The sequence below is a fragment of the Saimiri boliviensis genome, chromosome 12 (genome assembly GCF_048565385.1).
Source record: "Saimiri boliviensis isolate mSaiBol1 chromosome 12, mSaiBol1.pri, whole genome shotgun sequence".
Taxonomy (NCBI): Eukaryota; Metazoa; Chordata; class Mammalia; order Primates; family Cebidae; genus Saimiri; species Saimiri boliviensis.
In genome coordinates, this window is record NC_133460.1 from 25539305 (window position 1) to 25552664 (window position 13360).

Below are 13360 nucleotides of genomic sequence, written 5' to 3' on the forward strand. Positions count from 1 at the left end.
TAGACCTTTGGATCTCCTCTGTTACATTCATAATAATTTCTATTTTTTATTCAGTGAATGATCAGGGGAAAAAATCTAATAAGTAAAATAATGTTATCAAATGCTATTAATACAATGACATTTGTTGTTAATATAACATAAGCCAAGTAAATACCTCAGTGACTGTGGTTGAAAGGGGAAAAAAATAATTATACCTTTTCAATTACAGATACTAGGTTTATCTGTTAACCTTATTAATAGAAAAGTACCCTTGTGGCATGTATTTTCATCAAGACATCCCCACAACACACACAGACACACACACACACACACACACACACACACACACACACACACACAGTTATCAAACAGTGAAAATAGAAAATAGAGGCCATATGAGAATCATATATGATTTACTGACAAATTTTTTTCTACATTTTTCCTCAGATTGCCAACTCTAGCCATAATTGAATTTCATAGATCTTCCTTTTTTTATATTTTGAAATGTTTTTCAATTGTTTTAAAGAAGAAAATCTTCATATTATTTAGAGGAAAAGCAGGTTTCAAATGATATGTTATCCCATATTAATTTAAATATGTATATTTACGTGTTTGAATGAGGAGGATCAATACCAAGAATGTTAACAGTAGGCATCTGTTTCTGGCTTTTGAGATTTGGGGTGGTTTCAGTTTTTGAATAGTCGCTTGTATTTTCAGATTTGTCCAGAGTGAATGACTTGTCATTAAAACAATAAGTAAGGGAATATCTTTTTACATTGTAGATGTGAAAAACCCTTGACACGATTGCATGTCACTTACGAAGGTACCATAGAAGGAAATGGCCGAGGCATGCTACAGGTAGGTGAATCTCAGTAGTGCCTATGTATGGTTAGGACTTTCTCTTGTAAAGCTTCTGATAGCAAAAGAAATTTGAAAAGCTGTTTATTTGTCTCCTAAACTGATTTAATGCAAAGAAGCATGATAGCAGAATGAAGAAAAACACCAAACAGATCACTTTGACAGCCTTGGTAATGTTGTTATTTGCCAGGGTATACTCTCTGTTTCTTACATGTGCTTCTCTAAAGAGCCTTTGACAGAAAATTGCAAGATCTGGACAGCATCAGTCCTCTTGGTTCAGACGTTGATCGTACGTTGACAGTGGAGGAAGTTCCCAGGGTATAGTCTTGACAGACTGTCACCAAGCGTTTTCATTCTTTTTCCTTAAAGGCTCTTCTTGCTCTGCCCCAGTTGATGACCAGCTTGAGATGTCTTCCTGCCACCAGTAGCTTTGTTTAGGTTGAGGGGGCAGACATCTAAAACTGATTGATAAGAAAGGCTTCTTATATGTAACAGTTTCATGCATTTGAGCTAGCTATGCTTGCTATGTCTTTTCTTTGTTAAAAGCAGATAATTCTGTCTACCCTTCAATCTTTGTTAATAATCTGTTATTGCCTTTACCTTTAAAAAGTATTTTTGGAAAAGGAGGTTAACAAAAACCCCATGTTTAAAATACAGTAATATCTAACCTAACTTTTTGATTTACAGTGCTTCTTTAAAATTCATTAATCAGAGACAAAATGTCAGTGTTTCGTGTTCTTATCCCATTTATAAGAACGTTGTAAATGAGTTTTCTTTGAGATTTTTTTTTTTTTTTTTTTTTTGAGACGGAGTTTCGCTCTTGTTACCCAGGCTGGAGTGCAATGGCCCGATCTCGGCTCACCGCAACCTCCGCCTCCTGGGTTCAGGCAATTCTCCTGCCTCAGCCTCCTGAGTAGCTGGGATTACAGGCACGCGCCACCATGCCCAGCTAGTTTTTTTTGTATTTTTAGTAGAGACAGGGTTTCACCATGTTTGCCAGGATGGTCTCGATCTCTTGACCTTGTGATCCACCCGCCTCGGCCTCCCAAAGTGCTGGGATTACAGGCTTGAGCCACCGCGCCCGGCACGAGTTTTCTTTGAAAGAAGCTTGTATACCATCTCACTTATACTGAGAATAGTTTTTTTTTCCTCGGATTCTTACTTGGTGCTTATATTGGTTCAGAATCTAAAGAAAACAGTTGCCTGAAAATGGACTGATTTGTTTAAATAACTTAAGGCTTACTATAAAATTTGTGTCTAGTTATTATTTAAATGAAACTGAGATTCTTTTTTAAATGGCCTTATATTTGGACATATTTGTAATTAAAATCTTCAAAGAGATAAACCATGTTTTCTTCTAAATCACCTTCTCCCAATGGTTATTTGAGCTTATAAACAAAAATACTTAGAATAGCTGAATTAATATTTTTCCTGTGTTTAACTTTGGCAAAACAAAAACAAAACAGAACAAAACATATTTAAATTTGTATTTAATCCTGTACCTTTTTTCTGTTTAAAAAATCATCTTAAAATAGACTTAAATATTGGTTTACATTAATATCACGTCTTCCCCCACATTCCTCTCTTGATGAAGTTCTTTCCTGCTTTGAAGTCTTGGATAAACTGAGAGATTCTTAATACACGTGAACTAAACAGAGTTACTGCTAGTTAGCACCACAGGAATGCTGACTTTTCATTACAGTATAATTCGACAAGGAATTTAACAACAGTTAAGGTTGAGATCCTCCCCACTTCCTTGGAATTATGTAATAGATGAAATGTGAGACCTCGGTAGATTAAAAGAATACTGTAAGGGCTTCTTGCTATTAATTGTTCTCCCTACCTATGCCATGTCTCCCCAGGAGATCAGGGAATAAATACTGTATTGCAGTGCTACAAAGCTCCTGGTGTAGCATATACATTACATTATGCTGAGTGGCAACAACAAAACCTCTCTGAGGAGCATTATCATTCCTGTCTTTTCATCAAGTTATAATTCAGAAGCTGAGTAGTTGGAACAGGTAGCTTTAAAGTGACTTGGAAGATAACTGGCTGAAAATAAAGATGCACTCACATTCTTGTTTTCATGTACTGGAACAGGTTTCTCAACTGGTACAGAGAGTCTTTATTGTTAAGAACTTTTTTAAGTAGTAAAACTTGGGTTTTCTAAAAGACTCCTGCTTTTAGAGGCATGCTGAGTTTAGGGTCTTTATTTCTGTGCACACCTTTCAAGTTAAAAATGTTGGCCTTTTATTCAAAGAGTGAACAATAGCACACACATTGAATGTATTTCATGATCATTATCAAGTAAAACATAAGTTGGATAGACCTTATCTTTTTATTTTTGTTATGTACCTTATTCCAGTAAAAATTAAGTTAAGCCAATCTTAAACCTCATCTGTTTCTCATTTGTAGGCAAAATATCATTATACTTCTAGGCACTCAGCCAGTCTCTTAGTTCTCAAGTGCAGTCCATTTTATTTCTTTACTGAGTTTCCTCTCATTCCTTTACCGCTTTCCTTTTTAAGCCCCAGTAGTACTTGTATAAATTTTTTAGTAGTCACCTAACCAGCATTTTTACTTTCAATTTTACACTTTTCCATTCATCCTTTAAACTCTAGCCTGAATTATCTTTCTAAAACATAGGTCCAGGTGTTACTTGAATCTTTCCCAGAACCTTCAGAGGTTCTGGGGAAATTGAGTAAAAAAAATTCCTTTGACCTCAGACCCACCTCATCACCAACTGCAAGCCTCCAGCTACTCTACACTGCATGCTAGCATGAGGAATCTTTTACCATTCCCCTCATACAGTGATTTACAGTTTTTTCCCTGTGTTCTTGTGCATCTATGCCCTCAGCCTGCATGTCAGCTGGGACATCCTCTTGTAAAGCTTTCCTATCTTCTCTCCTGCTCCAATTTTAGTTAATTGCATTATTAGGAAATATGTATAGTAACAAGCTCTTTAATAATCATCTTCTCATTCTGCCTGACTCCCGTCTAGATTGCAAATGCCATGAGACCAGGAATCATACACATCTTATTCATCTTTGTATCCAATGGTTCCCAGCACAGTACTCAGTAAATATTTATTGAATTGAACAGTTTAAGCCATGAATCACCCAGTCCAGACCTCATATGTAGTAGGCAACTAATTCTAATCAACAAACTGGTTTCACCAAAAATATTTTCCTGTATAAGCTAAAGAGTTACTCTGTTTTTTTAGCATTGATTTTAGTACTTCCGAATACAAATCCAAATATATGATTCTGGTAACTCATTTGAAGAACTCCTCAGTGGTATATTTTAGTGTTTTCTAAGTTCTGTGGTAAAAACTACTTCGCCTTTTATTAATTTATGTCTCTTTTCACATATATTTTTACATATAAAATGTTTCATATTCTTGTTTTACTATCTTATAAAATAGGCTTCAGATTGTCATTTAATATCAGTTGCTTTAGAGAACACTGAAGGTTTAAGAAATCATATATTTTTGAATAGTTGGAGAGCATATAAGCCTTGTGATATTTAGTAAATTCTATTTTACTTATGTGTATGACTGTATATGTACACAAGGGGTGTGTGTGTGTGTGTGTGTGTGTGTGTGTGTGTGTGTGTAATCTAACTCCTCAGATGGTCTCACTAAGGGAAAGATGGTTGCTGTTTCTTACATGTTGCCTCATGAGGGTGGCACAGTGCTGGACACACTGGACAAATGGAAGTAATGCCAGCAAGTTGAGTTCAGTTTCTCTGGAGGACTGTGTAACTCTTCCTTATTAGTAGGAATTTGGGGATGCCGCCATGTGACTCCACATAAAGCTTAGAGTTTCCAACCAAATTAATTTAATTGAATCTTTGTTGCTATACTGGGTTTTCTGTCTTCCTTTTTTCCTTAGTTATATTTTTAAAAAATAGTTTGTAATGTTCATGTCGTTTGGGGTTGAATTTAGAAGGACAAAAATTTTATCTCTTTTTTCTATCAATAAGATTGGAAAAGGTGACCCCAAAAGTTGATTACTAAACTTTTCAGTTCTTTAGGGCAAGTGTTCGGTTACCGTATTACCTAAGAAATGTGTAATTATATAAGTCACGTGAAGTAGTGAATGGGGGAGAATGACTTTGAAACCTTCCCAGATAAAGTCCCTCCCCTTGATTTGTGGCCCTTGAGACACAAATAGGTTTATAAACAAGAGTCTGTATGATACATAATATTATGCCTAAAAGCTCCATTTTCCAGATCCTTCTCTGGTTCTGTGATCCAGAGAAATAAGCAGAGATGTTAATTGCAGTGAGATGGAAAGAGTGCAAGTAACCATAATCTGCCCTTCCTGGGAAGTTTACTTATTTGGGGGTTGATTTTCATGGGAGGGGAAAAGATGAGAGCTTAGAAACTGTGTGCTTCTTGATCATATATGTAGGTATTTTTGACCATTATTTAATATGCCACATTTCCCCAAACAGGTGGATTTTGCAAATCGTTTTGTTGGAGGTGGTGTAACCAGTGCAGGACTTGTGCAAGAAGAAATCCGCTTTTTAATCAATCCTGAGTTGATTGTTTCACGGCTCTTCACTGAGGTGCTGGATCACAATGAATGTCTAATTATCACAGGTTAGTTTTGGGAAGCCTGGAAAATGGGGTAGTCTTCCCCATCTGTGAATATCTATCATGAAGAGTAGAAACTACCCACTATAGCTTTTCTCTTCCATGGGCGTTAGTCCCAATATTTTTATCCATTAATTTATACTTAGTTTTTGAAATTATTACAGCCTTATTTTCCTAATTTTAAGTAAGACATCTTATCTTTATCTTTTCTTTACTGACATCTTTATCTGAAGAACAGGGATAAAAACTATTCAGTTATGCCCAGTCTGAAATTTTATGATAAAATAATGCTCCTAAGAAGAGCATAGTGATATACCTTTGAGTATGTATTCTATTATAATTCTCTCATTGTACTTTGAGAGTGATTTGTTTCTATTAAAAATAAATTTCAAGTGGTTTGTTGTACTTTAGTATGAAGACATTGTGTAAATATAAGAAGCACAGGAACATTGTTTAGAGAAGTAAATCAACAACCTTTTGTTTACTCTAATTTTGAATCCTAAAAGAAAAAGTCTGATTATCTTAGTGTTTCTTCTTGATTTCTTTAAGTTAATATGGGAGGAGGAGGGGGGAAATTTAGTCAAATGTATACTTTAGGTCTGTTATAGGGACTTAAATTTCTTTTGTTTCTTCAGACTGAGATATCATTATATAACAGTATTTTCTTGTGAATATACTACCAAGAAAAATAGCGATTACATCATATCTCTTAATGAACTCTTAATCAGGGACTGTATATAAGTTGAGCCTTTTATCCAAGTACCTAAAAGAGTATTCATTCCCACATAACTGCCATTAATGCACCATCAGTTGCTGTTACTATTTTTTTTTTTTTTCTGCAAAAGTGGATTTTTTATTTCCACTTAGAATCTATTACTGCTTAGAGATTAGTTTAGGGGTCTAAACACTCATTTGGGTTGAAGAATTTAGTTTATTGTTATTCTATTCCCATGAATTATATAAAATGTGTACCCAACCACATTACCTCCAGTGACATACATGACAAAACTAAGACTCCAAGGTCTAATCTTGAAGCCACCCTGTGCCTCAGAGAGATTCGTAGACAACTTTTAGAAGAGTGTATTTTCTTTGTTATGTTTTGCTTTTAAGACTGTCTTTCACCTTCAGTGGTTTGAATATGGTGTGTCTACCTGTGGATCTCTTTGACTTTATCCTACTTGAAGTTTTTTGAACCTCTTGAATGCTTAGATTAATTTTTCGTAAATGTTGGGCCATTATTTCTTCAAATATTTTTTCTGCCCCTTTCCTTATCTTCTGGAACTCCCAATTATGTGTTTGTTGATTCACTCGATGTTCCACTGGGCTCAGAAGCTCTTTTATTTTTCTTCATTCTTTATTCTTGGTCCTCAGACTCAATCTCAATCAACCTATCTTCAAGTTCACTGATTGTTTTTTTCTGTTTGCTCTAAATTGCTTTCACTCTCTCTAGTGAATTTTTTTTTCCAGTTATTGTACTTTTCAATGACAAATTTCTGTTTATTTTTTATAATTTCTATCCCTTTATTAATACTATTTGAGAGGTATCATTCTTATTCTTTAGTTCTTTAGACATAGTTTTCTTTAGCTGTTTGAGTATATTTTAAATAGCTGATGTAAATTCTTTGTCTACTAAGTCCAGCATCTGGGCTCCTCAGGGGTAGTTACTAATGAATGACTGCCTTTTTTTTTTTTTTTTTTTTTTTTTTTTTCTGAATATGGGCCATACTATCTCATTTCATTCCACGTCTCCTAATTTTTGTTTAAAATTTGACATTTAAATAATGTAATGTGACCCTGGAAATCAGATTTTCTCTTTCATCACAGTTCATCATTCTTGCTGTTTTTTTAAATGACTTTTCTAAACAAGTTTTGATGTCTATGTTCTTTCTTGTGTATGGCCAATGAAGTCCTTGTTCATTAGATTAGTGGTCAGCTGCTGATTGAACAGATTTCCTTAGATGCTTGAAACTAGTAAGTCTCTCAGTCTTTGTTGAAGGGCTCTATGTGCAGGTGCAGTCCACCTTCAACACTACACTAAGCAGGTGATGCCTCTGCCTTAGCCTTCACTTCCTGTAAAGATCAGGCAGAAGAGAGAGCTGAAGGCTTTCTCTTTTTTTTCCTGAGCATTGATATGGCCATGGTCATGCATGAGCCCTCTAGATTCCTTATGATTTTAATATATTAGAACTTTTCAAAGCCCTTGGTGGACATGTGATTCTTCAGCTTTTCCTTTGAAGCTTTTGGTTAGCCTATTATTTGCCCCAGTTGTTAGCCGCCACCTCAAGAAGTCTCAGTGTTAAACAATTGCCTGTAATTGTTTTCAGCAAACCCTCACAAGAATTAGGCTCTTCATACTGGGCAATCAAAGACAGCCTTCTGAGCGGGCCCTCCAGGGGACCACCAGACAGGTCAAATAATGACAGTTCTCTGAGAATTGGGCTTTTAAGAAGCTTCAGCTTTCTTTTGCCCACTCTGATGGCTGCTGATTTTTACTGTGATTCAGGAAGGTTGGTTTTTAAGGCCGAGATGGAGCTTGGGAGAGTGGGATGGGAATAAGGCAAATAAAACACTGCAAAGTTTATTGTTTTTACCAAGATTCAGCTGGTTTTTTTTGAATAAGCACTCCCTGGATTGCCGCAAGCCTTTGGCTACTTTTCAGTTGATTCTCACGGTGCTCACAGTGTTCCCATTGCTTTCCGGGAGGAGAGAGTTTTCAGAGGTTTTTACTGCACCATTTTTGGCTGATGTCTGTTTATCTTTTAAAAGGTCCCGTTGATAAAGGAGCTTTCAATGAGTTATTCTATACCATTTAGACATCCTGTGTAAATTTTTATCCCCATGATTCTGCTGTTTTGGTGAAGGCAAAAAAAATAAAAATGTTAAATTTTCTGAGTTTATGTAGGAAATTAAGATTGGAACCTCTGCAAAGGAATTTTTTTCCTGGATATAGTAACTTGGAGTATTGTATCAGAATTGTGATTATGATCCAAATTATACTGAAAAATTATATTTAAAAATATTTTAAGTTTTTAGCTGTTAAGGTAAATTTGAACTGAAGACTTGGAACAAAATATCCCATCAGTTTTTAAGATGAATTTATCATCCAAAATATACTGATTCAAATTATACTGAAAAATTATGTTTAAAATATTTTAAGTTTTTAGCTGTTAAGGTGAATTTGAACTGAAGACTTAGAACAAAATATCCCATCAGTTTTTTTTTTTTTGAGACAGAGTTTCGCTCTTGTTACCCAGGCTGGAGTGCAATGGCGCGATCTCGGCTCACTGCAACCTCTGCCTCCTGGGTTCAGGCAATTCTCCTGCCTCAGCCTCCTGAGTAGCTGAGATTACAGGTACGTGCCACCATGCCCAGCTAATTTTTTTTTTTTTTTTTTTTTTTTTTGTATTTTTAGTAAAGACGGTGTTTCACCATGTTGACCAGGATGGTCTCAATCTCTTGACCTCGTGATCTACCCGCCTCGGCCTCCCGAAGTGCTAGGATTACAGGCTTGAGCCACCACGCCCGGCCCCCGTCAGTTTTTAAGATGAATGAAAAACTTAAGGCTGGGCGCGGTGGCTCATGCCTGTAATCCCAGCACTTTGGGAGGCCGAGGCAGGTGGATCACAAGGTCAGGAGTTCGAGACCAGCCTGACCAACTTGGTGAAACCCACATGTCTACTAAAACTACAAAAAATAGCTGGGCTTGGTGATGCATGCCTGTAATCCCAGCTACTTGGTAGGCTGATGCAGGAAGGAAAATTGATTAAATTCGGGAGACAGAGAGGTTGCAGCAAGCTGTGATGACGCCACTGTACTCCAGCCCTGGCGACAGAGCAAAACGCTGGCTCAAACAACAACAACAACAACAACAACAAAATAAAAATCTTGGTAAAATGCATTTAAACTTAAAGCTAACTGGTTTCATTTGCTTAATTTCTCTTTAAAGTAGTAAGTACTTCGTTATCCTCCATTAATGTTGTTAATGTAAATAAAGGATGTCATTTTCTTTGGGAATTAAACAGGAATGTTAAAAGGAAAACAATAGAATATTTTCTTTTTTTAAAGATAACTTGTCCCAGTCTAAAAAAAGGATTCTAATCTCCTTTTACATAATCTCTAAACGTACCTGCAGCCATTGTAAAATGAATGGAAAATTGCAGAGCCATGACTTACCTTCAGATCTGTAATTACCTTAGGCTAAGGACATTTGGGGTGACTTTTAACTCAGCATTTTCCCCCACATCCACTTAACTTTATTATAGTGCCTCCTAATTAATATCTGTGATGTGATGTTCCCTTAATGGAAAAGGCCATTTCATCATCTATTTGATGTCTGGATTTCTGCCATCTCCCTTCTTAGGAGACTCTTAGCCATGCACTGCAATCTATCTGCCTGATCAATTCCATTCCTTCAATGATGCATCCAGTTCAGTGAGCTAATGGCTGTGACTGTGCTGCCTCAATCTGTAGAAGAGTTTGAGAAATTGGAAATAAATTAAATTTATCATCATTGTGGAACATCTGGTTGGTATCAGTATTTTAAATGAATATGAAACAGGTCATGCAAACAGGCAAAAATGCTTTTATACCGACAGTGTTATCCCTCTATTTGCTGTGATTCTTCCTGAGGCAGCCATGAGTTAAAAACCTTTCAGTAAGTATAGATAGAGGGAAAGAGATAAAATTCCAGTCTTCCCATTTCTTCTCCACCCCATTCTGTCATTTGTATCTGTACAATGTCCAGAAATTAGTTTCAATACCAAAGGGTGTTAAGTTTTCTGGGAGCTGTTTTTCTGTTTGTGTTTGTTGAGCACATAAAGCAGATGCCTAGATGTGAAACCTACTGGGCAGAGTATTCATATATTTAACATAAAACCTGTCCTCTAGTGAATCAGATTATCCCAGACATCACAAATGTTTACATCTTTTCAGAGTGTCAGCAGAGCTTATAGAAATGATAACAATTAGACACCATTACTTATAGTACGGGTGATATCTTCTAGAGTTACAGTACTAGAGGTGCCTGTCAGGACATCAGCGTATTGCAAAAGGTCCAAAGTCGGTCAGTTTTCCAAAAATGTTTGGATATTAACATTTTTATGCTTTCTTTTCTAAGTGTTTAATAATCATTAGAATTAAAGGCGAGAGTTTTCTATCTATTGCATAATCATTACTGTTTGAGTGTTGCTAATAAAATTAGGGTAAAATTCCTTTTATGTAAACCTTCTTTCCAAGGGAACAACCCATTGGTAAGTAGAATCTTTTTAAATCTCCAAATATTTTTTCCCATGTTCATTACAAACTTTTATTTCTAATAAGGTAAAATAACAGTGTTTCTTACTACTAAATCTAAAAAATCATAAAGAGGTCATGAACTCTTGGTAAGGTTTTAATGGATTCCTTCTAGTTTTTTCCTTAAGTAAAGGTCTTTGACTGTGAAGTCTTTAAGGCCAATCCCCAGAGAGACCTATCACGAGGTTATTCAGTCTTCTGTCTCATTAGCTGCTGTCAGTTTACCTTTATATTTTCATCATAGTTGATTAATAAATTTAAATTTTAAACAGATTAAAGGCATTCACTTTTTTCAAAGGAGAGAGTTGACATAATGTTAAAAGGTGTCTACTTAGAAAACCCAGGATTTAACTTGTTTAGTACAAAAGTGTTTATAAGTGTATTTTTTATTTTTCCTGAAGGAAGGAAGAAAATCTAACCTTGTTCCTCTCAGAAAAGAACATTGAAACTATATTAACCTGAAATAGAAACATGATAATTGATGTTTTATATTTTTCAACCACTTTCTTTTCAAAAGAGAGAACAAGTATTTGTTTAAGTTAAGAGATCAGAATAGGCAGTTTGTCTTTTTATGAAAAGGAAAAACAAGGCTTGTCTACTGCTGGGCAGAAAACAGAAAAGAACAAGTAGTCCTTATAGTCTTCATTCCTATCAGGCAAGCAGACCACGTTGCTTTTCACCCGCATGTAAATAGAATCACATATCTGTAGTTTCTCTACCTCCTTAAAAATTTAAATCCAGTGACACCAATACTGATGATGGCTTTGTGGGTTTTAATGAATTTTTTTACTTGTCTTATTTAGTTTCCCAAGCAATTCTGTGAAGTAAACAAAAAAAGAATTATTAAGAACCCTGGGCCGGGCACGGTGGCTCAAGCCTGTAATCCCAGCACTTTGGGAGGCCAAGGCGGGTGGATCACGAGGTCAAGAGATCGAGACCATTCTGGTCAATATGGTGAAACCCCATCTCTACTAAAAATACAAAAAAGTAGCTGGGCATGGTGGCACATGCCTGTAATCCGAGCTACTCAGGAGGCTGAGGCAGGAGAATTGCCTGAACCCAGGAGGCGGAGGTTGCGGTGAGCCGAGATCGCGCCATTGCACTCCAGCCTGGGTAACAAGAGCGAAACTCCATCTCAAAAAAAAAAAAAAAAAAAAAAAAAAACCCTGAATTTCAGATGATGAAATAAAGTCCAGTGAAGTTTGGTTATCTAAGGCAGGCGTCCCCAAACTTTTTACACAGGGGACCAGTTCACTGTCCCTGAGACCGTTGGAGGGCCGCCACATGCTGTGCTCCTCTCACTGACCACCAATGAAAGAGGAGCCCCTTCCTGAAGTGTGGCGGGGGGCCGGATAAATGGCCTCAGGGGGCCACATGCAGCCCGTAGGCCGTAGTTTGGGGATGCCTGATCTAAGGTCACCTAACTAGTAAAGATTCACTTTGAGTTTCTCATGTTTCATAATTTCAGTGTGGTGCTCTTTTTACCATGCCATGCATTTTTTGTAGATGTGAATTTTTAGTATGTGACGATTATGTAGTTCCTTCTGATTATTTCCATACTCATTATTTTATCTCAGTTAAATTTATTTGGCTCATTATTATGTTTATTCAGCATGCTCTTATGCAACTGCTCTTATATTCTTGCATTACAAGATGCTAATGTAGATACAAATGTTAAATTTTTTTTTTTTTTTTTAAGACACAGGATCTTTCTCTGTTGCCCTGGCTGGAGTGCAGTGGCACAATCATAGCTCACTGTGGCCTCGAACTCCTAGACTCAAGGGATCCTCCCACCTCAGTATCTTGAGTAACAGAGACTACAGGCTCACACCATTGCACCCAACTGATTTTTTAAATATTTTCAGTGGAGAAGAGGTCTCACTGTGTTGTTCAGGCTGTTCTCAAACTCCTACGCTTAGGCAGTCCTCCTGACTTGGCCTCTCAAAGTGCTAGGCTTATAGGCATGAGCAACCACACCCCGCCAATAATTTATAATCCCTGCCTTTGAGGAGCAAGAGTCTAGTGAGGAAGTCAAATTCCATTTCTTAAGACAGATTTATTGAGGTATAATTGACATAAAATAAACTAAAGTATACAATTATGTAAGTTTGGATGTGTGACTATACTTATGAAGCTATCTTTTGTCTAAGTTTTCTTTTTTTTTAATTGAGTTTTGAAAGCTTTATGTATTTTGGATATAAATCCTTTATCAGATATTTGTGGCATGTCTTTTCATTCTCTTCTCAGTGACTTTTGAAGCATAGAAGTTTTAAATACTGAAGTAAGCTTATTAATGTGTCATTTTTGTTCTTGTTTTGGTTGCTATAGCTTTGTAAGTCTTAAAATCAGGTAGTGTGGGTCCTTCAGCATTTCTCCTTCAGAGTTGTTTTGAGGAGTTTTAGAATCAGTGTCAGATCAGATATTTAGATCAGAGTCAGTATTTAGATCAGAATCATTTACCAAAACAGCTTGCTGGAGTTTTGAGAGTGCTTTGAATCTACAGATCTATTTGGTTTGAATTGACATCTTAGCAATGTCTTGTCTTTGAGAAATGACTAGGATATATATCTCTGTTTATTCATGTCCGTTTTTCTCACAAGTATTTTATATTTTCATTGTGTAATTCTTCCC

General features: G+C 36.2%; 1 protein-coding gene across 3 annotated transcripts in view; it reads left to right on the forward strand.

Moving 5' to 3' along the window:
* PARG (poly(ADP-ribose) glycohydrolase) overlaps window positions 1-13360 on the forward strand; it is a 113807-nt gene that overhangs the window by 70890 nt on the left and 29557 nt on the right. For all 3 annotated transcript variants that reach the window (XM_003929993.4, XM_010340604.3, XM_039477817.2), the window contains 2 exons: window positions 762-837; window positions 5296-5443. In XM_003929993.4, the coding sequence (XP_003930042.1) occupies window positions 762-837; window positions 5296-5443 (224 nt within the window). The remainder of the gene's footprint in view (window positions 1-761; window positions 838-5295; window positions 5444-13360) is intronic.